Genomic DNA, 26,765 nt, shown 5'->3' with positions numbered 1-26,765 from the left:
TAACCTATCTGAGTCACTTTTTATTCCCCATTATCCAGTCAATCACCAACAACTGACAGCCATCTTATGGAGTGCCTGGGAACCTGTCCCCTCTAGTTCAGATTAAAGGACACAACTTTGCTTCAGTCATTTCCTTCCATGGCAACAGTACATGGCTCTCTCATTGATAAAAGCCTTAACTTAAATCACTCCTTCGCCAGAAGAGCCTGCTTTTTATAAACCAGAAGTTCCTTCCTAAACCTCATCAAGTAAAGATAAAAACAAAATCATGACACTTTGCCAGAGCCTGGGAAATCAAGGCTCATTAAGGAACCCTTCAGAGTCCATTTGAGCTGGGCTTGGTCATCCTGGATATACTGGGTCCTCCCCAACCCATTCATCCATATGAATCCTTCATATGAGAAAATTCAGCATGAAGATTAAATATGTCAGTTATTTTTCCTTCATAATTATCAGTCCTCTCTTCTCTTCTGCTCACTGCTTAGCACAGACACATTCCCTCACCAGGAGTCAAGACTCATTCTTTGGTGTTCTCCATGAAACTTGGGTCTTCCCATTCAGAACTAGACCTCCCCTCCCTAGACACCCATTGCACTTGATCTCACCTCTCTTTGTCACATATAGTTTTCATGGTCTACATAATTATGACTTGCATACACAATAATTTGGAGAAAATGGCATTAGCTTCATAGCTGGCACCAGATCCCTGCACAACAAAAGTCTGGATGTGGAAAAATGAGTCTTTGACATGCCTAAGAGTGGACTGTGAGCAAGCTATGCATCCCTGGAATGAGACCTTTCTTCCAAGGCTATGGGTAGGAAAAGCTGCTGCCTGTGCCAAGGGGAAGAGTTTGTTGTTTTCCTCTTGCTTATACTTGGCATGGGATGAGGGAGGAACCAGAGAAGTGATGAAAAGCGAAGCACTGAAGAAAAGGAAGAGAGCCAGAGGCTGAGTTGGACCATCATAAGCACAAAGGAGCCAAAAACATTTCATAAATAGAGGGAGCCCCTAGGCAAAGAGGAGGAGGCTGCAAGAGGTTCTCAGCCTCATTCCGAAAAGAGGCCACTAAACACTCATGTGGCTGCTGTGTGATTGCCTTGGAGATGGTGGTTGAAGGTGATAGTTTTAGTGTCAGAATTAATGCTACAGACAGAGCCCCAAGAACATCAACCTCTTAGAAATGGACACACTGGCTGACTGCCATACATTAGCAGAGATTTGAGTCGTATTTCACATATTTAACATAGACAAATGACCAAACGTCACACCTCATTGGATTACAAACTCCCTGATGATGCTTGATACAGACACCTGCTTTCCTGTGGTGGACTCATAGGAAATAACTGTTTTAAATTTATTTTAAATTTAAAGTGACATTAAATTTAAAAATACTGGTAACTAACAATAAGTAACTGGTATTTTACTCCAGTCTTACTGGTTATCTTAGCATGAAAATGTCAAATTAAAAAATTAACATGGCATAAAACATTAATCATCATTAGATACAGTCCTTTCTGTTTTCATCTTGCTACAGAGAAAATTGCTCATCCCTTCCATATGAAAGGTGTGATATTGGAAGAGAGATGTGGGCTGGAGTTAATAAGACTCACTGGCCAAGCACTTAGCAATTCTAAGCATCTCATTCTTATACCTATTTCTCAGCTATGAGACTGCCAATAGGAATTATCTATCCTTCTAATTTTAATGTATTTTTATAAGAGACTCCTAAGTGTATGTGTACATATGCCATTATTACATTGCCTGAATGTTTCACAGTGTATACCAACTGCAATGTAAGCAGCTCAACATGTTAAAAATTAAAAAATAATTAAACAATATCTAACACTACTCTGAGCCTGGCAACTGTGGACAGGCTTCTACAATAACAGGGTAGAATGAAGTTAAGAAAGTCAACAACAAGGGTGTTATTTGAAACTTGAAAAATGTTTACATGGAACTTCTTCCAAGCTGAGAAGCCAGGTCTGTGTATTTAGTCGGCAGCATGACCCTAAAACTTGAATGAGGGAGATGTTTGGAGTTAGGAGAAACACGTCAGAAACAACAACTCTGTAGAAATGGATAATTGCAGAATGTATTTGAAAACAACAGATAAATATTCACAAATGAATACAACCACCTAGTAAGGGACTAAATAAAATGTGGAAATCGTGTTCAAAGGAGACCAGAGCACTTTCCAGCTTATCCTATAAGGACAACACTGCCTCATTACCAGAACCAAAGACATCACAATAAACTACACCCATATAGGTTAAGGCTACAAACTCAAAAGCCTGCAAGAAAAACCCTAGTAAGCTGATCCAACAACGTGTACTGACTTGTATACCATAATGAGTGGGATTAGCCCAGAAGAGAGGCTCTCCTAACATGAAAATCAGCATGGCACACAATATTCATAGAAAGAATGGCAAAAACCCCATGATTATCTCTATATATACAGACAGGCATTTGATAAAATCTAACATTCTTTTGCGATTAAAAACACTTGTCCCAGTCAGAATCCAAGGGAATGTCGCCATCCTCCTGAGGACCAGGTATGAAAGACTCACATCTAACAGTCAGGATGACAGGATAAAAGATCACATAGATGAAAGACTGAAAAGATCAAGACAAAAATGTCCAAATTTACAGCTTTCACACAGCAGTCTAGCCAGGGGCAATTAAAAAATAAATAATAAACCCAAATTACCTCTATTCACAAATGACATGAGATATTATCCACAGAAAATGCTAAAGGGTTCTCCAGAAAACTGTTAGAGCTAATAAATAGGTTCAGTAAAGGAGGAGAAGACAAAATCATTTACAGAAACTCAATTAAATCTGTACGCCCTAACAATGGGCAGTCTAAAAATGAAACAAAACAGCTCCATCTACAATAACATGGAATAGAAGAAAGCACCTAGCAGTACATGTAACAAATTGGGTATAAATTGAACATTAGAAACCTGAAAGCATCATGTAAAACATTTTTAGTGGAGGATGGATCAGCTGGCGACAATGCGTGGTCATGAACCAGACAAGCTGAGTTAGATGCTGGGAGTCCACGTGGTGGAATAAGAGAAGCAAGTCTCACGAGCTGTCCTCTGGGATCCACCCTCATAGGTGTGTACCCAGACAAAGAAATAAATGTAAAAGTGAGCCTGTGGAAAGAGAGATCAGAGTTCATGGTTGAAAGTTTTAGTGTAAGGTTGCAGTACTCTAATAATTGGTCTGCAGGGCTGGAGACATGGCTCGGTGCTTCAGGGGACTGGCTGCTCTTCAGAGGCTCGGGGTTCGGGTTCAGTTGCTAGTCTCTACATGATGGCTCACAACCATCAGTAACTCTTGTTTCATGAGATCTGTTGCCCTTTTCTGACCTGCATGAGCACTAGCCACATATGGACATCCATACCAACAAAATATCCATACACAGAAAAAACAACAACAACAACAAAACAAGTTGGTTTGCAGACCTAATGCATTCGCCATACAGACTGCAGCCATTTTCTCTTCGGTAGAAATTAGTAAACTCCCATATTTTATATGGAAAAGTGAAATGTATTTAACAAGTTGATATCTCATCTTTCAAATTTTATCTCAAAACTATAAAATTAGAACAATTTGATATGGGGATAGTTATACATCCATACACACATATGTATATATGTACATATGTATGCATGTATGTGTACAAGCAGATTCCAGACATAAGCCTTCACATTTAAGGCCAATTGGTTTCCACAAGAGGCTAATCAATGAGAAAGAATATTATTTTCTCCAAAAGTGCTAGGAAAGGATATCTACATACAACAGCATGTCTTGTTTTTCTGTCATGTCACTTTGGCTGCGAGACTATCCTTTAACAGTTGAGCCATCTCTCCAGCCTTGATTCCTTTCTTTCTTACACCATTTAGAAACTCAAGATGAACTATGGATCTAAATGCAAGAGCTGAAACTGCAAAGCTGTTCAGGGGCAGCAGGAAGGAATACTAGAGATGTTGCCTTAGTGAGGGTCATCTTAAGTACCTGTGGGGGCCCAATTTGTATCAGTCCCATGCTACAGAGGCTACCTATTCCTGACTGATGCCTCTGGGACTGAGATCAGGGCCAACCGAATGACCCTGGATCCATCCCTGAATTGAGGGGTGCTGGACCTGGAAACTCCTAGGTACCCAATGGTGATCAAGACAAGACACAGGCATCTTGTCATTTCAGGAGGGCTCTCAGTCCATGCTGGAAACTGGAGTCTCCTGTTTATTCAAGCGTTCTCCTAAATAGCTATCCAACAGTGGGGGTGACCACAGAAGGCATCTACTATCATGTATATTGCTGATATCGAGTAATTCTTTTAATTCAAGAGTCACCTAAACAGTCCCTAGGCACATAGACAAAAACCTCAGGACAGGTGCCAGCATCTGAAAAACAATGGGAGATTCAGGCTCCTGGAAAATGGAGAGGAGGTTTGGATGCCGAGAAACTTTGTAATCGATAATTTTTGGTTCCCGACAAGTACCATGGCCAGCATATGCACCACAAGAGAAATAATGGGTTGGACTTTCTTACAATGCTGGAGATATCACAGTGAATCCACTGTGAAACACAGTCATCAGTTCCTTACATATTAAATACAGTCTTAGCAGATGATAAAGTCCCACTCATGGGAATACAACTAAGAGATCTGAAAACATTTTGCTATAAAAACATCATGTAGGTGTTCAGACATGCCAAACAGCAGAAGCACCCATCAACTAAGGTGTGTGTGTGTGTGTGTGTGTGTGTGTGTGTGTGTGTGTGTGTGTGTGTGTGTGTGTGTGTGTGTACACATAATGACTTTCAAAAGAAAGGGAGTGTTAGTACTTGATGAAACTGGATCAGAGACTGGGCTCAGTGGTAGAACAATTGCCCGCCATCCTAGAGTATCCAAGGCTCTGTGTCAAATCCCCAGAACTGAAAAATAAAACATAGATGAACTCAGAAAACTGTTCCAAATGAAAGAAACATAAAGAGCCATATGGTGTTGCGCTGTTTGTGTTCAATGTCAAGAAGAGACAAACCCAGAGACAGAAAAGAAATGTGATGGATAAGGACTCTAATGAGTGTGGGGTTTTCCTTGGAGTTGGCTGCAATATTTTGGAACCAAATCAATGGTGCAATGTTGTGAGTACACTTCGTGATACTTCAGCATGCCTTCTATGGATGTAAATTATGTCTTCTCAATGTTCCCATAACCAAAACATCGAGGAGGAATACAAGCTCTGAAATGCAGAGCACATATTGAACATTGAGTCAATGCTATGTTGCTCTTAGATCACCACACTAAAACCTATGCGGTAGTCACTAATAAATACGAATTGGAAGTGTGTGTACCTGAACCAGAGATGAAGTATTAAAGACAGCATAGCTAATAAATTATGAGCCTTGTGTCATACCTTTGTGTTCAGACTACAAGTCCTGTGCAGTTTCTCTCATAAAAATCAAGGTTCTGGTTTTCTTTCAAGATAAAAGAAGAATCTTATGGGTCCTGAAATTTGAGCAGAATCCACAAGTTAAACCTCAGAATCCTCACGGCTTTTTCCACTTCACTTCATGTTTTTCCCCTCGATTTTTAAATAGTACCTTATTTTTGTTTAGTTTTTACTTTTTTGTCTGTTAATAAAGCAACGACTTAAGTAGGATTTCATGATGTAAATAGTTAAAAATTTCGACAAAAAATGGTCAGAGTTTATTTTCCACCACCCACTTCAATAGACTCACAACAGGCTGCATCTCTAGTTCCAGAAAATCTGCTATTTTCTTCAGGCCTTTGTGGTCACCCACGTGTACACACACACACACACACACACACACACACACACACACACCAAACATGAAATAAGTCCTTAATAAAAACTATTACAAGAAATTAAAACCTTGTAGTGTTTGTTCCAAATTGAGTAATTAGTATAAAAAATAAACAAAATCCCTGGTCTGTTTTGCCTTAGTTACCTAGCAACAAAAGAATAGATAGATGATAGCTAGATTGATAATAAAAGATAACACATTGTGAGACTCAGATATATCTGATAAAAACAAAATAAAAGTGTTACCAAACAGCTTTTTCTTGATGCTAAGTAGGGTCTTAGTTATGGACTTGTCAATAGGATGGGTCTCTGACTTCAGTCAGCCACCTATTAGCTATATGCCCTTGGAATAATGATTAATCTTGAAAAACCTCAGTTTCTTTATCTTCCAAATGTCTCCCAAATATCAAATTGGGTCATAGTAATATATCATCCTACTGTAGCACCATAATTTGACATATTATTTGAAGGTTAAAGTTTTCATGAAAGGAAGAAAAAGAAGGTAAAACATCCTTCCATATCTGATTTGAAGTGTTGTTTTTCTCTGAAAGGCAAATATATGACAATTTTGTGGTAGGAAGGGTAGGTATGTGTGGCACACTATAGTCATCCTAGTGACAAAAAAACTAAAGTGAAAAACTACCAAGGAGCCCTACTTGGTCTTCTTATTTATGTAGCCCCACATAAACAATAAAACCTTCTCAATAATTTATGTAAGCTAAGTAGGAAGTAGTTTGCTGCTACAGTATCAGTGCTCTTTAACAAAACAAATCTCTAGGGGGAAACATAGACCTGGTTAATGACCAACACGAAATAGGTGGAGGCATGTTTTGATGGGCATGTCAAAAGTTTTAATGTATGGTTGTGTTCAAGTATCTCACTGGAACTGCCTATTGGAACGATCCTGTATCTGCTTTATTATTTCAAACGTGGAGTCTCATTCTATCCTGTCTTGGCCTGGGCTACATACACAGAAGATCCTTCTAATGTGGAAAATAGAGCCACTCACGGTACAGTTCCGTCTGAGAGCAAGCAGTGTTCTGATGATGTCACAGGTCAAGCTCTTCCCCAAACTCCTTTTTGCCTCTTCAGTCTTTCAAATATCTGTTGATAACAGAGATATGTATGAGATCATGTCTTCATGCTTGAACAGCTTAACACTAAGCTGTTATCTATTTAGTCAAATAAAGAAAATCTCTTTTTTTTAGATTTAATTTTTAATGATGGGGCTGAGGGTAAGGACATCTGCCCACAGGGACCAGAAGAGGGCATCAAATAGCTAGTATTAACAGCTGGTTCTAAGCTATCCGATGTAGGTGCTGAGAACTAAACTGAAGTCCTCATTAAAACCAGTACACACTGTTAATCACTGAGCCATCACCACAAACCCCCAAAAATTAATTCTCTAAACTCTCATGATTCTAGAGTATCTCAAAATCAGATATGTTTGAAAACCATGCGGATAAGAAAGATGCAAAGGCCTGCTTTGCTGCTGGTCTGTACCCCAGGGGTAGAACACTTGTCTACCACATGATAGGCCCTGGATGGAATCCCTACCAGTAAAGTGAGAATAAATAAGGCAGCAGCAGTCAGTAGGATGTAGGCCACAGTGACTAGGGTAGGGCTTGCCTTAAAGGCATTGGGATTAAAATAATTACCTGTAATCCTCCTTTGACCTAGAAGGTTTGTTTTGTTTCTTTTCTTTCTAAATTCTCATGATCCATCAAGTTACAACTCCTGGCCTAAAACTTCTTTGCTTTCTGAAGAACCTCTGTAGAAAAGTTCTTCTTAGTTTTTTAGCAGATTACGTGTCTCCCGTGCTGTGGGTGTGTCCCGCCTGCTTCAGAAGTTCATGGCAGTCGAGAGCAAATGTTTCACCAAGAATTATAAAGTGATTGTGGGGATGGAGTCTTTGCAATGCATGAGGTGTTTTCACAGAAGTTGACAGCTGAATGAATAGATGCTATCTAAAAGAGATCTTCCTTTTGGTGATCAGAAACAACTCTTTCAACTGATGTTCTAGTTGTATCGTAACAGTGTGATAATGGAAACAAATACAATAATCATATCTGTTACTATTAGTGATTCAGTTTTTTTAACATTTTTATTATCTTTGCCCTTTTTTTCCTAATGAAGCTTCATTTACTTTGCTAAAACCTGAAGTGTCTGAGACAGAGAGCTCGGCCTATGGTAGTTTTTAGTACACGGATGCAATGTGGGAAAGTACTTCTTGGCAGCTGTTACAGTGAAGTCAGTCTTGATACACTGTAATATAATCCGGGTCCCTCCACCTCTCAAGGGACTCACTTTTAAAGCCATTATCTTCTTTTGAACTTTGTAACATATTCTGCTTACTAAATTAAAATGATAATTAGAAATACATTTAAGGCATATTCTGTCCATCTGAAAGAGTGCCAAGTTTAGTTTGCTTTCATGAGACTGACTTGTCTTATGATTTAGACCAGGTATTATTCTCAAAGTGTACAGTCCTGGAGAATAATAAATTCAGATTCAAACCTGAAGCGGCATAATTTCTGAGTCATAGCTCCTAGAAACAGTGACGACGGCTAATATTAAAATGTGGGTCTGTTAGGAAATTACACATAGGAAGAAGGAGGCTTTGTGCTTCTGGATATGCTGTTGGAGATGGGGGTGGGGGTGGGGATGCAGCTGCTAGGTAGGGACTGGACCTAAATCACACCTTTTCCTGCTTAACAGCTCAGGACATGGGCCCTGTTTGTTGGCAGCAGAGTCTGTTACATTATGGAAGAAAATGTGTAACTGCCGGCTGCCTAAGAAGAAGCCCAGGGAGGGTGAATGGGGTAGGGGGTAGGTCGGGGGTAGGAGGAATGGGTGGGGGGAGGGAAAGGAGAGGGAGAAGGGATTGACCTGTGAAACAAGGTTGTTTCTAATTTGAACTAATAAAATTACAAAAAAAGTAAAAAAAAAAAAAAGCCCACACTCCTTGAGTGTGAGTGTGAGTGTGTGTGTGTGTGTGTGTGAGTGTGTGTGTGTGTGTGTGTGTGTTTGTGTGTGTGTATTCTGGTTAACTTAAGGCCTTGTCTTGGTCATCTGTGACTTTGACATGGTGCTACCAAGGTGATGGTTTAAATCATTGTCTGGGAAGCTGTTCTCTTACTTTAATTCTGACTTTCTGTGGTACCCAATGCTTTTTTAATATAATTAGGAGGAAAACTTTGGAAGTAGTAGAAAATGTACTTTTTCAAACACATGCCCAGCTTCCTGAAGGAAACTTCATTGTTTGTTTCAGTCCGAGTCAGATTTCCCTTGGGTAGCTTTGTAATGGAACAGCAGTGATGGGAGGAGCTAGGCTCACCATTGGTCCTTGGTTCTCGCACTGTGGGCCCCTGACTTTAGAACACATGTCCCTGGGAATGAATATACCCTTCCCAGCAACTCTAAAAGGTATTTTCTGGGGTCCGTGAGATGGCTCTGTGGGTGTAGTCTCTTGCTGCCTCCTCACCCAATGACCTGAGTTTGATTTCTGACACCCACATAGTTGAAGGAAAGAATCAACTTTCTCAAATTGTACAAGTACACCAAAAGATGCACCCCCATGCACAATCAACCAATAAATGAAGGTAAAAAATTTGAAGCATTTTATTAGATGGAAAAATAGCAACTTAGCCCTATATATCTCTGCTAGTGGTTACTTTATAGTTCTCAACTGAGCAGTCAGAAATGCTACTGTGTGCTCTTGCTTTACATAATTGGATTTGAGCAGAAATTTATGTGATAAATATATCAATGTATATAGTTTGGGAGAATATTAAATTAAGATTCAAAACTGAAGTTGGATAATTTCTGAGTCATAGCTACTAGGAACAGTGACAACTTTGAATATTAAAATTTGGATCTGTTGGGAAACTACACACAGGAAGAAGTGTTGCTTTAGAGATATTTTATTTCATTTTTTACATTTTCTCACATGTTGGTCTGTAATGTCCACTACGTCTTCCCCTGAAGTGTGAAGTAACAGCCATCCTTGAGGTCCAGAGTCAGCTCTGGGGTCCACACCTTGACATGCACTCTGACTGTTTTGGCTTAACTTCTGGATGTCTCTGCTTTTCTCCGTGCAAGATTGGATACTACTGGTGTATGGCTTTGGGACCTACAGAGCAGAGCCTGACACACATTTGTGTAAATAGACTGTTATGGATGTCCTCGGCCATGCTACTAAGTGTTTCTCTCTCTCTGTCTCTCTCTGTCTCTGTCTCTGTCTCTGTCTCTCTCTCTCTCTCTCTCTCTCTCTCTCCCTCCCTCCTCCCTCTCCCTCTCTCTCTGTCTCTGTCTCTCTCCTCTCTGTCTCTGTCTCTCTCTCTCTCTCTCTCTCTCTCTCTCTGTGTGTGTGTGTGTGTGTGTGTGTGTGTGTGTGTGTGTGTGTGTGTGTGTGCAGAAATACCGTCAATTCCAGTGATTTGTCCTCCTAGATTTTACATTTTGATGTGTGTACCTTCTTCCTTGCCTAGAAAAGATGTCCTGGAATTTTTGTCTTTTCCTTCTTTCTGTTTTTCTTTCCCTCTTCCTTTCTTTTCTTCTTTCTTTCTCCCTCCCTTCTTTCCTTTCTTCCCTTCCCTTCTTTTCTTTTCTTCCTTCCTTTTTTATTTTCTTTTTCCTTCCCTCCCTCCCCCTCTTTTTCCTTCCTTCCTTCCTTCCTTCCTTCCTTCCTTCCTTCCTTCCTCCTTTCTTTCTTACTACTTTAGGAACTCCAATTTCTGTGGAGGGCATCTTATCACACTGAGGTCACTCATGACAAATGGCCTTTTATTACAGTTAACCCTGCTTTCTTTCATGGCAGCCATGCAGCACTTTCGGTTTAAATGGAGCTGTTTCTGAATGTGACTTTCCTGGCCTCTCTGGATTTAATTCTAATTTAACTTGCCACTCCAAGCAGGACTGTGCTGCTGCTGAAGCCATGACTCGATCATTTGTTCTCTCAGGATCCAAAATTACCACACGGCACTTAGAAGCTCCCTCAGGCATCCATCAACCACTCAAAGTGGGCTAGCCTTCTGGGAAACGGAGGGGCATAAAATTATTGCTTTGTGAAAAATATTTATTTATTTGTGGCGATGCTACTGCTGCTGGTGCTGGTAGTAGGTGTGCGTGTGTGTGTGTGTGTGTGTGTGTGTGTGTGTTGGGTGTGTGTACGTATTATGTGTTTTGTGTTTGTGTGCTTTGTGTGTGTGTGTGTGTGTGTGTGTGTGTGTGTTGGGTGTGTGTACGTATTATGTGTTTTGTGTTTGTGTGTTTTATGTGTGTGTGTGTGTGTGTGTGTGTGTGTGCATTTGCACATGTGTATGACAGGGGAGTGTGCATATGCCATAGCACACATGTAGAGGTCAGAGGACAACTTTGTGGAATTGTCTCTCTTTCCACCTTTAAGTGGGTTTCAGGTATTGAACTTGGATCTCTAGGATTGCATGGCAACTGCCCTTACCCACTGAGCCATCTGGCCAGCTTAAGTCACTGCTCTTGATGACCTTAAATTTGTGAACACAGTACCAACCATCTTATCTCATCCATTCTGAACACACAAAGATTGCTAGTAAATAGCATTGAAATAATTCTGTACCTTCAATGCAGTCATAAATTACACATTTACATTCTATAGAACAAGTCCAATTTATGAAGCACCAAGTAGGCTTGGATCCTCATTGCTGTCTAGCAGGGAACACAGAGCTCTGAGAACATGGGACATAAAGGGTATAGTATACACACCGTGAAGAAACCGACAGCCCTTCTGCTACACCCATGCATACGGGAAGCCCCAGAATGGGATCCTTTGGGGCAGTGCTCTGGGACCAGTGTCACTGTTGTACCCCTTCCTACTTATCTGAATACCTACAGGAGAGGATCTGTTTGTCACTTTCCAGCCTCTGACACACATATCTCAGTGGATATGCCATGTGTTTGGATATCATGATCTGAACTGCTGCAAGAACAATGATGTTTATAAGAGTGTGTCTGTTGACAGTTAATGCTGAATCCCTGATACCCAGTCCCATTTAAAATATGAAGAATCAGGAAGAATCAGCAGTGAAAATTGGGTTTCTGTTATCTGAAGATGCAACAATCAAACAATCAAATGAGGATTAATTATTCAACTCAAAATTACATATAAAATGAAGCAGGAATACCTTTCTTATGATTCATTTCTTAAATGCTCATGACATCCTAGGCTGTAAAGTTACCTAGTACCTTGACAACATGGTACTGAGCTTAGGCATGGAATTGGCTCAGCCAAATCCCATCTACCTACAATGCTTGCTCACTGTGGATTACACCCTGGCTTCCAGGCTGTGGCAGTCCTCCATAGCATTGGGATGTTTCTGGATTCTGCTCAGTCCTCTTTGACCACTACCTTCCTGCAAAGAGATCAAGTGGCACTGAAAGGAGCAGCTTAAAGGCTGCTTCCTCTATCTGCTGCTGGAGAAAACAAGGAAATAGGGACAAAGAACAACTGCCATTGAATGCCCTTAGAACCAGCTTTCCTACATTCCACTCCTCATTCAGACACCTTTAAAAGCATTTCCCATCTTATTTCTCTTGGGCAGATTCTTTTCCATGGTTGCTCTTCGTAACATTTTAAAAAAATTATGCTTCAGAATGAGGAAAACCAAAGGCTAAGGGCTGAGTGTTGAGGCCATTCCACTTCTTCAAGTTGATTATATTCAAAACTCAGGGAAGCAGATACCTCCCACTGGCAGCCTCTGCTCGTTTTACGAGCCTGCCCCACAGTTAACTAGTGGATGGACTGTGTCACAATAGTGTTTCCCTGGTCCCTTCAAGACCATTATTAGCTGGTTTGGATTCAGATTTATTTTAATTTCTCACGGTATACACAAATTCTTAGCAAGATAAGTGACTAACGTCAACCACAGGCAAAAGCTGCGTGGCTGGGTTGGTGTAGGGGTGACATTAATATTCTATATGTTAATGTGAAGGAAATAGTGTACAAAACAGTATACCTGTTATAGGCCTTAAATTTTAACTTAATGGAAACAAATGCTATCATTGTCCTGATTTGTGAAAGATGTCAAACATCACACGACACAATAAAGGACTTTCTCTTATAAGGCTCTTAGTTCCAAAATCTATATTTATTTTCATGGCTACATATTCAAGAAATGAACGTCTTTCACCATATCAGGGCACACATAGTCTTTCTTGTGTGCAGGAATCTTACTCCCTTCTGCAATCTCTCTGTGGACTGACTAAAGCTATTCTTTCATGTTGTTTTGACTCTTTTCACAATAGAGTCCTGTCTCCAGCAACTGAATCAATGACGTGGAAAACCACAAATCCACGCTGATTGATAATGAAGGCTTTAAAAAGTGGTTTACCCAGGCATAGTCTGGCTTCCTTCGCTCTAGTCTGGATCTCAAGTTAAACTGTTTGAGGCTTGGTAAACAGCATTTATATTCGATCTTAACTACTCTGAAGCTTCGGCTGCCTAATCTACTGTTTGTAGACTAGAAAAGGTACTTTGAAAAAATAAACAGAAATATGCTAGAAAATACGCTAGAAGGAAGTGTTGGAAACCAGGTGGCTGGAGTCATAGAATAGTGTGGTATCAAAAACAGACTCTGTTTGTCACTTAAGAGATGGGGTTTTAAAATGTAGGGATGCATGGTTGTTGAACAAGTACCGTAATGCATAACTGAAAAGTCAGGAGACTATGACAGGTAGGCCATTATGCTATTTTTATAAAGAAAATTTTACTGAAACTGGGCTCCTCTGTTACCATGTGGTCTATAGCTGCTTGCATAATAGAATTTTAGAGTTTATTAATTACAGCATAAGACTTCATGGTCCTTAACTTTGAAATAAAATAGTTACTACCTAATCCTTTGCAGAAAGAGCCAACCAACCCTTCCTCAAAATTGAAATAGGCATTGTAAAACTTGTAATTACTTTGCGTGCCTCTAATAAAGAAAACAATGCCAGCTAACCTATAACAATCCTCCAGTTGCAAGAAGCAGCTTCATTTTAGAAGTTTCAGATGGGGGGGGGCCGAGAATATATCTGAGAGTTGATAAGTTATGGTAGATAGCATCTCATTTAAATGACAAAATGTCAGTAATGGTAAATGTGTCTTGTAGAAACAGGGATGGTTGTTTCTTTATCCCATTTCACTATAATTTTGGAGAACATCGTGGATTGCTAATAAAAAGGTGAGTCATGTTCTTTCTGTCTCAATCAGAAGAGATTAAGGTTTGAAAAAGGTACATGTAAATGAATTACCTGACATTACAAACTAATCCTGTTTTTCTACTGGGCATTAAAATGAAACAACACGCAAGTCTGGGCCAAACTTGGTGAAGTCTTTCTTTTTTCATAATAGCAGGACAGCTAATCTTTAAAGACAATGCACTTTACTCCTCACCTCAACAAAACCACCAAGTAGGGAAGTAAAATATCAAGTGCTTTTCTCTGCACAGAAATTACTTGTCATGAGTCACCATGTTGATGTATGGCTGCCGTTTCTTTCACCCTGACCTCAATGGTCTTGAAATTTGTACTGTGACTTTTGTATGCTTGTGTAACACTGCATAGGATTTAGATGCCCCTCTTATGTATGTTCATGTTGATGCTACCTCGAGCAGGGAAGACATGCTTCCTAAGACATTCCCTAGACAGACTAGACATTCCAAGCTGAGCTGTTCATTTAGCACTGATAAGGGAGATTCGCATTCTTGGCTCGACTTCCGCTTGGCTTTAGTTTGGGTTTGTTGCATTAAATTGGCTTGGTGGGTTTGGGTTTTTAGACACAGGTTTTGTAATGTGGCCCAGGCTGGCCTCTAGCTTTGGTTCCTCCTGTCTCAGCCTCTCACATGCTGATCACTGTTCCTAGTTTGCTGTTGTAAGCATTGCCTTTCTTTCCCTGGAACTCTTTAACCAAGCGTAGCCATGCTGATTTCTTCAGCTGTTAAGACACTTCCAGGAGATGAGAGCAGGGTGTATGGTCATGGAAACCATGAGGTGGCAGAATCCATGTTCTCAACCTGCTAAGGCCCCAGACGAAGGGCTGTGCTTCTCACCATGTAATGGCCCTCTTTCTTTTACAGTTCAATCTCACCATTTAGTATTGAGAGCACAAGACGCCAGAGACGATCAGAATCGCCGGACTCCAGGAAGCGGCGCATCCACAGATGCGACTTTGAAGGATGCAACAAAGTGTACACGAAAAGTTCCCACCTGAAGGCACACCGGAGAACCCACACAGGTACAGCTCCCGCAGGCTTCACAGGGGGGTCAGGAGAACCCACACAGGTACAGCTCCCGCGGGCTTCACAGGGGGGTCAGGAGAACCCACACAGGTACAGCTCCGAAGGCTTCACAAGGCCAGGAGAACCCACACAGGTACAGCTCCCGCAGGCTTCACAGGGGGGTCAGGAGAACCCACACAGGTACAGCTCCCGCGGGCTTCACAGGGGGGTCAGGAGGAGCGGGAAATGACAGCAGCTCACCCAGTCTTTAGTCCATGACTGACATTTTGAATTTAGTTCATTCCTTCTATCTGGCATGCACATTTTTAAATGCTGTAAACAGAATAGGCTAATCATCTTTCTGGTAATCAACTTAGCCGCCTAATAATTATGTAATTTATGGAGTTCAGAAAACGTCCCCAGGGCACCTCACACAGCAAGCTGAGCCAAATTCTCCCCTTCCCTTCCTTAAAGCTAACATCTAACTCACTACCATCGTTAGGTCATGTATGATCTGTTTTCAATACTCTTCCTTGCATCAGAGAAATAAACTTAAGACTCAAAAGTCATGTGTACAAAGCACTGAAATGTTTTTGTTTTTTTTAAACCAGTTCCATAAAATCCAGTTTGATTCTCCCTAGTAGTTGTTACGTAAGGAGGGGATTTTCAATACTTGCCAGGAAAAAAATTGATGCAACTATTTCACAATTTTGCAACAATTCACCTGTCCATCCTTCCATTCATCTACGCCCCATGCATCTAGAAAGCACTGATTGTCGTTCTTAGCCACTGCCCACAACATCTATTTGTGTGTGTGCTGTGTGGCCCTCCCTGGCATCTCCTGGATTCCTTCTGAGTACCTTCAATGGGAGCTACTGGCAAGGAACGGAAGACAAGAGAAGGGGCCACCATCACTCTGTCTTCCCTAGATGAGTGACCAGTGACTGGAGTTAGTGACACTCAAGAAGCAGATGAAACAGGGAAACAGCTCCTCTGCTGACACAAGCCACAAATAAGCAAGTCCTGTCCAGTGCCTGTTGTTGACACAGACCAGACTCCAGCATGGTTATCTCATGGGAACCTTCAAATGTAATAGATTCCTATGTGGCCGTGTTATCAAAATAACCAAGTCACAAGGCAGCCACTTCCCAGATTAAACAGTAAAATCATTTAAACTGGCCTTCTTGCTTTTTCTTCAGCCCACATTACTATACGTGTTTGCAAAGACATGGAGCAGAAGCATTAATCATGCATGCTATCTACAGGGGCTGAAAATGGGTGCAACATGCTGTAAGTCCCAGAGTTTACTCAGTCACTCCACTAGTTATGCACCCATGAGCATAAATACTGACTGTTATTGAGGCTCACGGGGCTTACAACTGAGTAAAACCGTTGGTGACCCACCCTGCTCCAGCAGCCTGCACAGCACCTTCCAGTACTAAGTCAGCTAGCCAACAGGAAGTAAGTTTCCTGGTCGGTACCAACTTGGTTTCTCCGGACCCTGTGACCAAAGTATGTGAGAACTTTAGCAATGGTAAAAAAGACTGTATTGTTTGGGGGGGTCTCTAGGACACCCCTGATCAACTCAAAGAGGGAGAAATATCTCTCCCATACCTAGCACTGGACTTTATCCTTGGCAGACTATGACTTCAGGGAGAAAAGCACCTCGTGTGGAGGGCAACTCCAATTAAATAGGGAGGTAACCAGGGGGAATGGCAACTGCTCATACTGTTTGTGGGTCTTTTGGACCCTCCTGACCAATATCCATTGCTTGGTACTGGAGATTTTGTTAGATAGTCTGTGGTTTCTGCTTGTCTCTTCTGTGTGTCCTCTCTGCTCCAAATTCCTCCCCTAGTTCCCACTTAATTCTGTGTCCTTCCCTCTCCTTTGATTGTGAACTTTCTCGTGAGGAGTTTCCACCTGTTTCTCAGGCACCACTTTTAGTTTTGTGATTTATTTATTTATTCCCTGGAGTTCTGGGACTTGAACCCACGGCATTGCACATGCTACCAGCCCATTGGACTATTTTTAAATCCCCTTCTTAGTCATTAAGGCAAAGAAATGGACAGAAAGACATGGAAGTCCACAAGCATCTTCAATTAGCAGATAATAGCAGGAAGTGTTATTAGGCCCTGCCACTGATTGTTATGGGGCAATTTCTACACATACACATAAATTGTCTGCAGTGAATCATCACATATGTTGAGCTGTTCCTACTCTCCTTGAGCTTTCTGGGATATACATTAGCCTCATTTTCACACAAACACCCCTACTCTACTTATCCAGTGATACGCAGTGAAAGAAAGGAGGGTTTTTCATCACATGCGATTAAAGACTTATTTCCCCAGCACTATCAGCCTTCATCTTACAGGTTTTAACATATACCGAGTGAGTAGAAGAGATGTCAGTTATTCACCACAATTCAAAGGTACATAAACCGTGAAGGCTGAAGCTGAATTAATGAGCTTGACTTATTAGAAAGATGACCTCATAGACTTTGAAGGTCACGGTGGCCTTATACATAACAGCACAGACTATGTTTCTAATTAGAGGGAGCCCTCGCCTTTCACCTCTCACAGAAGCAAGTCACTGCTCTGCTGTTTCCTGCCAACTTGCACGTCTTTTGTCGTGTTTGGTCTGCATAGCAACCTGGTAGCTGCAGCTGTTGAGAGCACTTTTGCCCCAACAGAGGTCTGTTCCCCACCTCTCCTTATAAACATGCAGTAACAGCTTATTTGTCAGCAAGACTCTGGGTGGAATTTGAAGGCAGAGTCCTATTCCCTGGCAGTGTCTGTCTATCCCTGATGATGCAGTTTGAGGGATCCAGATGAATGGGACTCCCTGGGGGGGGGTCACACATTTGCTGTCACTGACTGCTTCTTGATGGTCTTCTCCACTCCACTGTGAGCAAAGCATCTTATGACCTTCAACGCAGACACTCCCAATTTTGTCAGTCATGCATTCCGATCTGTTTCATCACATTGACTTAAGGTTTGTGGTCCTCATACATTGAGGGAGGAGATCTTTATGAACTGCTCTTAATGTGTGCAAAATACATTTAAGTCTTCTGGGAGTTAACTCTATAGGGTCATCTCAATCAAGGAAATTCTTCCATCTAGATCTAGTGTAACCATTGTAGTAGAAACTGATTAGACTTGTGATGCTGGCACTGTCCCTGAAATGACTTCCTTGAGAATAGTGTTGAAGCAACATCTGGAGACAAATGACAAACTTGCTGTAATATTGTCAGTTTGGGAGTTTATATATACTTTTTCCAATCTAGAAAATAACTATCATAAGCCCATTGTAGTGGCCTGATTCAGTAATCTGGAAGGATCTGAATGGTCCTCACCCCAACCCTCTCTCCTTCAGCTTCTCCATCTTTGCCAGTTAAGCAATAGGCAGACTGAACATGACAAATGCAAAGAAAATGCCCTGATCTGTAATCCAAGAGACCTCCACACTGAAAACTGTTACTTCTTTTAAACAGCTGGCTATGTTGCCTCTAGTCTACATCAAAATATCTTTTCTAAATTCCTACTCCAAGACCCCAAACTGTATCAAATCCAATCACCCACTTAGCAGAGAGTTATAGCCAGCCCTCTGTATCCAATGGGTCTGCTTCTGTGCATTCAGCCAGCCTTGGATTGTACTCAACACCTATGGGTATTTTCTTGTCAGCACTCCCTCAGCTGTATGTATAGCAGCTGTGGGAAACATTTGCATTTTATCAGTCATTGTGGGTAACTATATCTTATCTGAAGCATACAAGAAGATATGTGAAGGTTAGATGCAAATGTTTCACTGGTTTCTATCTTACGTCTTGAACATGTGTGACTTTTGTAATCTAGGGGGACTGGGGCTGAGGCAAAAGAACCAGTGCCCTGGAACTCAGGGACCACTTCAGTTTGTGTACTCATAATCTCTTGAACTGACAGTGAAAAGTGGCATTATTGTCAAATGGAAAGAGTACAATCTGGTTAACTTGTTGTAACTGGTGTGAAGTGATCCCAGGCTACCTTATAATTTATAATTATACGCAAGATTTCATAACTTGGTGAGTAAAATGTAATCAGCACTGGCTCTATAGAAATTCAGGCTGGCTTGCTTGCTTTTCATAAACATCTCCTTCGCCTTACCTTTGCTTCGGGCATGTTGAGTAAGATCCTTATGTGTGACCAATAATACTTAATGCGGAGTTTGGGATTATAACAGATGACTTATGAAATCCAAGCACGCTATGGGAGGAGAGCAAGCTGCAGTGAGAAACTTTCTATAAGGAAGTCACAGTCATTTTCCTGTTGATGCTTTACAAATGCCTGATCACTCATGCATTTCCTTAGGACTGAATGATGTGAACATTTGTAGGGATACAGAAAAGGGACCCTTTCAAGATATTAGCAATAAACACACAGCTAAAGAAGTATTTGGAGGTGAACATTAAAATCAAAAAATAATCAACTATATTTTGTAACTGTGCTGCTTAGGTAATAACACGGATATGTTAGCAAGCAATTTGAAATACTGTCCTTGTAGCAACACCCATGGAGGCTAGATTGTTGAAGGAACATTATAAAGGAGAAAATGTAGCTTGAGTCACACTTTTGCCAGCAGGCCTGTTGTTCACATCCTCTTGTCTGCATTGGGTATGCCTCCCATCCAATGATGTCTGCAGTATGTTCAAATAAAAAATTGCAGAAGATTTAAGTTAACGGAGTCATATTTGTGCTCTGAATAACTACTGTTGATTTCCTTCATTTAATGGTAGTGTATGTTATTTTAAATTGTCTAAGTATGCACTTATAGAAAATGCAGAAAATGTAGGTATAATTTGGAATGTTCACTGCCGCCTAAACTGTGGGCTGAGACCCCTTTGAGGTTCACATGTTCCTTTTACAGGGTTTGCCTAGTACCATCGGAAAACAGGTATTTACATTATGATTCAAAACAGTAGCAAAAATTACACTTATGAAGGAGCAACAAAATAATTTTATGGTTGGGGTCATTAAAACATGGGGAACTGTATCAAAGTGTGGCAGCAATAGGAAAGTTGCGAGCCACTGGAACCTTCCATGCTATAGAATTTCTACAACGCTGTTCTTTAACACACAGGTGTCAGTAATACTTACAGCCACTAGATGGAGCACGAGACTCAGATGTTGCAGCTAGTCTAGGTGGGAAACTTGACTGCCTCTATGTTGACTGCCCCAGTGCTGTGTGTGACATCCAAAAGGAAACGTGGCTATCAGTGTTCTACAACGCTTCAGTGTAGTGATGAGTGAAAGACAGAGCTAAACTCCTGACAGAGATTTGAAAAGTAACTTCAACATATATTTTTTTTCTCTTTCAAGCCAGTTGAAATATTTGAAATATTTCACACTGTAGGTGAATCCATGAGAGCTCGTAAAGGGGTAAATAGGACTTACTAGAACACATTCATTGGTGTGCAACAAGATAGATAGGCGCCACGGTCTTCTATTCTGCCCAGGCAGGGCGAATACCACCACAATAAATTGTCTCTGTCGTAAATCTGGACAGACTTGTTGATGCTCATTAAAATTGGTATGAACAGTAAGGTAGATACATTTCTCATTCATCAGACTTCGTCAAAAGTTTACTTGTGGGTGCCTGAAAGCATTAACCAACACTGACTTAGCAGTGTCTATCATCTATTCTTCTTCCCCTTTAAGAAGGAACTGTACCCTAATTAATGACGCCTCCCTAATGAAAGGAGCATGTGCTGTAACCAGATCATCTGTTATTTATAAATCACATGTGGCGATGCCCTTAAGATCCACTTCCTCCTCCACACTCCCTCCCACACACCGTGATCCTAAGTGGCTGCAGATTCCGCGGATTCCCACTTTTCCCTTGGCTCATCAGTTCGGGGCTATTCATGGATTGCTTTCTTCTCAATAGACATCTCTATTTTTTACTGAATGAGATACTAAAGGGGCTTGGGGAGATTCTGTGGCAGCTGTATATCCTGGTGGCCTTTGTGTCTACCTCCAGATATGTATGATGCTACTGTTCCAATGTTTGTGATGTTAATGCATAGCTCATGGAACATTGAACTCTGTTTTTTAGGACAACCCCCACCCCATATCTATTGATTATTGGATAAAGCACAGGACCTAGTGGTGATGGTAAAGTATCATCTAAGTCCTAACTGACTCTTTTCAGGGTCGATCTTCTCTTAGTAAGTACCGTGTAAGTCCTGACCCAAAGAGTTCCTGAATATGAGCTGTATAATTGTCGAAATCTATTTTCTGCTGCTGATAGTGCAATATCATAGTTGAGGCAAGTTTTAAAACAATGAGATTGATCATGATTATGGGTCTGGTCCAAGGGTAAAGGACTACATGGGATGGTGCTCGTCTTGATGTCAGAGACCTGAGGTGGCTGGCCCAGGACAGGAAACAGGAATGTCTGAGGGACTCAGCCACACTGGCTTTTGTAGCAGACCCACTTATCTGGTGCCTTCATGAGTTCCCATGATTCCCATGAGTGAACCTTGTTGAAGGTCTCAATCTTTCCTCCCCTCATGCCTCATGGTGAGGATTGAATTTCAGAAAGAGGTTTTGTTTGTTTGGTTTTGGTTGTTGTTTGGGGGAGGGGTCAGGTTGTAATTCATACTCAAAGTATAGCAAAGTGTGCTGAGAACTAAAAAAAAAATTGAAATATGAAATTTGAAGTCAAGAAACAAAAGTTTGTATCTGTCTTTAGCCCGTGACTGGTAAGCTTGGAGCAGCTACCTAAGGTGTAGGAATCTCAGATTTTCCTTTTTAGCTTTATACAGCGATGCAGTAAGTCTCATTACATATGTATGACTCAGGACATTGGTTTTTATAACCCAAGTAAATACAGTGACAACACATCCTAGGCATTCAGTAGTTACTTGCTGAAGGGGATCCAGCTATAAATATGTATCATTATGAGCATATGGATATAATTAAATACCTTTACTTGGGATTCTAACAAATTTGATATGTAGCAGGGCATTGGTGGCACACGCCTTTAATCCCAGCACTCGAGAAGCAGAGGCAGGCAGATCTCTGTGAATTCGAGGCCAGCCTGGTCTCCAGAGCCAGTGCCAGGATACGCTCCAAAGCTACACAGAGAAACTCTGTCTCGAAAAACCAAAAAAGAAAAAGAAAAAGAAAAAAAATTTGATATGTAGATGTTTGGGAGTAAAGCTAATCATCATTTAGTAAACTCAGTATGTTGCTATTATGCTGAATAAACAGTCATTTAAGGTATATATTTTATATCCTTACTAAAATATTTCAGTTTTCTAGTTGAATGGCCATATTCATAGATGGAAGTCAACAGCTATTGATTGAATATTTCCTGCATCCCCATAGATTGACTTTCAGAAGGGCAGAAAGAGTTGCGGACCATACTTGGTGAGTTTGCCCATAAGCAAAGTAGATAACTCACAATGTAGTCAGGAAATCGCAAGCATGCCACAGCGCAGGCTTCCTAGTCCTCGCTGGAGCAGTGCCTAGGTCTCCAGATGAGCCTGGATATGTGTAGCTCATTCTGATATTGTCCTCCGACATGAAATGACCTGCCTACCTGACTCTTCTTCCTGGTTCTTCAGTCAATAACTTCTATTCATTTCCCAAAATACCTCAGTGTCACCTCTACACCCATTCCCTATCAAGCTCCAGCATGTGTTGCCTGATATTAAGATGTGATGGTGGAAAGACATGTGGGAAAAACTGAGGCAAACGGAACACTGTTCATGACGGCTGAGCAGATGTAAAGATAAAGGAGAGGATGGCTGGGAAATCTACTGTGTGTGCTTAGGATACTTGTACACATAGAGATCCCACATGGAGGGTGCTGACATTTTTCTGTCACCCCCCAAATCAAGCACAAGCTATGCAAGTGTGCTTACACTTTTCATTGGCTGTGTACATCCCAGGAAGAGAGCCAGGTGAGAACACCAACCCACAGCCAAGCTGAGAAAGCAGTACAGTGTGGCCCTCTCTGCTCTCAGGTCCCTGTTACTGTCATTCCACCAGGTCTTTGACAAGTTCGCAAACCTGCCAGGCCAATCTCTTCACGAGAACCAGCATCCCTTGCTTGTCTGTCTGACAGCACATACCTCCTTAGATAGCATTAGCTACTGGGGTACTGGTGGTGTGTCTTTAAGGCCTTTCACTGATACCTGGCCTTTCTCCACACTCTATGAAAATTTTACTTGTTAGAAAATCAGTGAGAAGACATGGACCAGGAGCATTAATCACTAAATAAAACCAGACAGACTGCTCTTAAGTGCTTGCTCGGCATACAACTCCTTGCATACTAATGAATGAGATATAAAAAATGAAGACAAGAGGTTCTAAATCCTGTGGGCGGGCGAGACAGCAAGATATCGGCAAATATCTTCCATGAGGAAGAGAACAGTAAAGGCATAAGACACTTGTCTGTGTGAGTTGTCCTGGTGACACAAAGGGAGGATCCGTGGCCATCCCGATGACCATCTGCCTTTGCAAATAAGCTCTTCCCATTGCCAGCTCAAAGGAGGAAGCCTCTTCATCTATTTGCAATCTAGACTTATCTCAATATGCACTGAAAGTGTTACAAATATTATACTGTTTTCACTAGAGGGAAAGAGGTTTTCTTGGTCCATCAGAGAGCTACTGTCTAGAAACAAATTGTGCCTGAGATCCACAGTGATCATTGTACATATTTGATTGAATTCTCTTCTAAAAGCCATATCTTACTGAATACACTTAAAACCACCTGTCAATGAGTGTCTCTGTTTACTAATACATTACAAAGTGAATTTTGCTTCTAAATTTTATTTATGTGAGCACATACATCATCAAGTTGAATTGCTGTGAGATATTTATGGACCTTCTTTCACTTTGAGCTCTGTGTTATCTTCACATTTATCGAAGTGATGCACAGAGAAGAATGTTATCCCCAGCCTTTGTACTTTCTCATGTTCTGCCCTAGAGTCAAGCATTTGATTATTAATCATCTTATCCTGAATTTTAGGAATACCTGTTACTAAAACAGATTTTGTGGTTTTTAATAGAATTGTTAAACACAGTATTTATTACAAAGGTGATATACAACTGTAATTTGGAAGAATATATATTTGCCATGAAAGAATATGCAAAGGGTTTATTTGTGATACTCATTTCACTTGTCTTTAAAATTATAGCTTATTAATGTTAAGATTATAATACTGCTCATCTGAGTAAGAATGAGCAGCTAAGGAGATAGCTCCATCAGTATGGTGCTCATGGAGCGTAAGGTCCAAGTTCTACCTCAGAAAACAAATAAAAGCCTAGTATAGTGGCATGTGCCCCCCAGTGCTAGGCAGGCAGAAACTGAGGATTCTTGTGGCCTTCTGATCAGCTAGTTTAGCTAAATCTGTGGTATCCAAGTTCAAGGAGACTGTCACAAACACTTAAACAGAAAAGGAGCAGGAGAGAGAGATGGCTTAGTAGTTAAGAGTGCTTACTGCTCTTGCAGAGTATCTGGGTTTATTCCTCAGTACTCACAAGGCAGCTTGATGCCGTCTTCTGGTCTCTGCTCACTCCTGTATTCATATGATTCATATAAACTCACATAGGCACATGTAAATACATATAAAGATAACAAATAAATATATTCTTAGAAAAGTGGAGAATAATTAAGGAAAACACTTCCGGCAATATATTCACACACCAATACAGATTTCTTTTTGTTAACACTTGCATGTTCTGGATTTTACATTTGCATTGTAGTAGCTTCATTAAGTGAATTATTAGCATGGAGCTCTGTATTAGGCCCAGGAGATACAGTGATGAAGAGATGCCAAAACCGTGTTCAGTATCACAGTTCTCAGTTCAATGGACAGATGGGACAATCTTCCATCAGAGTGAGGAAAGTCTTAATGCAAGCATGCTTCACATATCGTGGGGTGGAAAGAACAGTGCAGATGAGAAGATAGAAACATCAAAAATCTTGCGAAACAGTTACAGGGCAGGTAAAGAGGCTTCTTCAAAAGAAACTGAAGGAAATGTAATCAAGGTGTGCCAATATATGACGATCTTTCAGAAAGACTTCATTCAAGGAACTAGCATTGTAGAACACGCAAATAATCTGGGGACTCTCAGAATCAGAGGCGAGAGGTCTACCGGGTCAAGAGGCAAGAGGAATACGAGGTCAAGAGGCAGCAAGGATACCAGTCACAGTTAGCCTGGGTTACATGGTTAAAGTCTTAACCAGAAAAAAAAATGAAAAAAAATTACTTTCATCTAGAAATACAGAAGACTTAGGATAGACAAAGCAATCTTGAATAACAAAAACATTTCCAGAGTCATCACCATCCTAATGTCAAGTTATACTGTAGAACACTGCAATCAACAGCACAATGGTGGCATATAAACAGGTGTATTAACCAAGAAAATAAAATTGAAAACTCAGATATGTCCATGTTCCTACAGCCACCTGATTTTTGACAAAGAGACCAAAATTACACTTTGGACTAAAGACAGCATCTTCAACAAATAGTGCTGGTGTTGGTCAAACTGGATTGGTACATACAGAAGTGTAATTCCAGACCCTTGTCTCTCACCCTGAACAAAACTGACCTCCAATGGATAAAGGACCTGGACATAAAATCTGGTACCTTTTACTATTAAAAACTCAATCAAGTACTGAGCCCAGCTGCCACTGCTGTACCAGACGTGGTGCTCTGACTTGAACAGATTAACACATCTCCTGGTACATAGTATGTACACATTAATCCAGCCAATGACTTTTTTCAGTGCAGGTCCATAAGAGCCACCAGAAACAATTTGCCTTCAGTTGGGAAGGCCAACAGTATACCTTTATAGTTTTGCCTCAAGGATATATTAACTTTCCAGCCTTATTATTAACTTAGTTCAAAAAGAATCTTGGTCATCTGTGTCTTCCATGAAATATTACACTGGCCCATTATGTTGATGACATTATGCTGATTGGACCAAGTGATCAGGAGATAACCACCACTTTGGACTTGTAGGTCATACATGAGTATCCGAGGATGGGAAATAAATTTAACCTAAATCCAAGGACCTTCTCCCTCAGAGTCCAGTGGCTTATGCAAAGATATTCCTTTAAGGTGGAGGATGAGTTATTGCACCTGGACCCTCCCATCACCAAGAAAGAAATACAATGGTTAGTGTGTCTATTTGGATTCTGGAGACATCACATCTCTCACTTGGGCATGTTACTCTGTCCTGTATAGCAAGTGACTCAGAAAGCTGCCAGCCTTGAATGGGGCATGGGAACAGGAGAAGGCTCTTCAACAGATCCAGGCTGCTGTGCAGGCAGCTCTACCACTTGGACCATATAATTCAGCAGACCCTATTGAACTTGAGGTGTCAGTGGCAGATAGAATGCTGTTTCACAGTCCCCTGTAGGTGAATCACAGAAGAGACCTTTGTGATTTTGGAGCAAGGCTCTACCATCATCTGTAGACATCTATTCTCTACCATCATCTGTAGACATCTATCTGTAGACATCTGGAGACAGCTCTTGGCCTGCTATCGGGCTTTAGTGGAAACTGAAGTTTTTGCAATGAGCAAACCTAAGCTGCTCATCATGAGCTGAATATTATTGGACCCACCAAGCCATAAAATAAGATGTTCACAGCAGCAATCTGTTATCAAATGGAAGTGGTATATATGTGATCCAGCCCAATCA

General features: G+C 41.0%; 1 protein-coding gene across 1 annotated transcript in view; it reads left to right on the top strand.

Moving 5' to 3' along the window:
* Klf12 (Kruppel like factor 12) overlaps positions 1-26,765 on the top strand; it is a 154,081-nt gene that overhangs the window by 110,261 nt on the left and 17,055 nt on the right. Inside the window, exon 5 of the mRNA XM_035453119.1 lies at positions 14,931-15,088. Coding sequence (XP_035309010.1) covers positions 14,931-15,088 — 158 coding nt within the window. The remainder of the gene's footprint in view (positions 1-14,930; positions 15,089-26,765) is intronic.

This window comes from Cricetulus griseus (genome assembly GCF_003668045.3).
Source record: "Cricetulus griseus strain 17A/GY chromosome 1 unlocalized genomic scaffold, alternate assembly CriGri-PICRH-1.0 chr1_1, whole genome shotgun sequence".
In the NCBI taxonomy this organism is placed as follows: Eukaryota; Metazoa; Chordata; class Mammalia; order Rodentia; family Cricetidae; genus Cricetulus; species Cricetulus griseus.
This window is presented reverse-complemented; position numbering and strand designations above follow the sequence as displayed.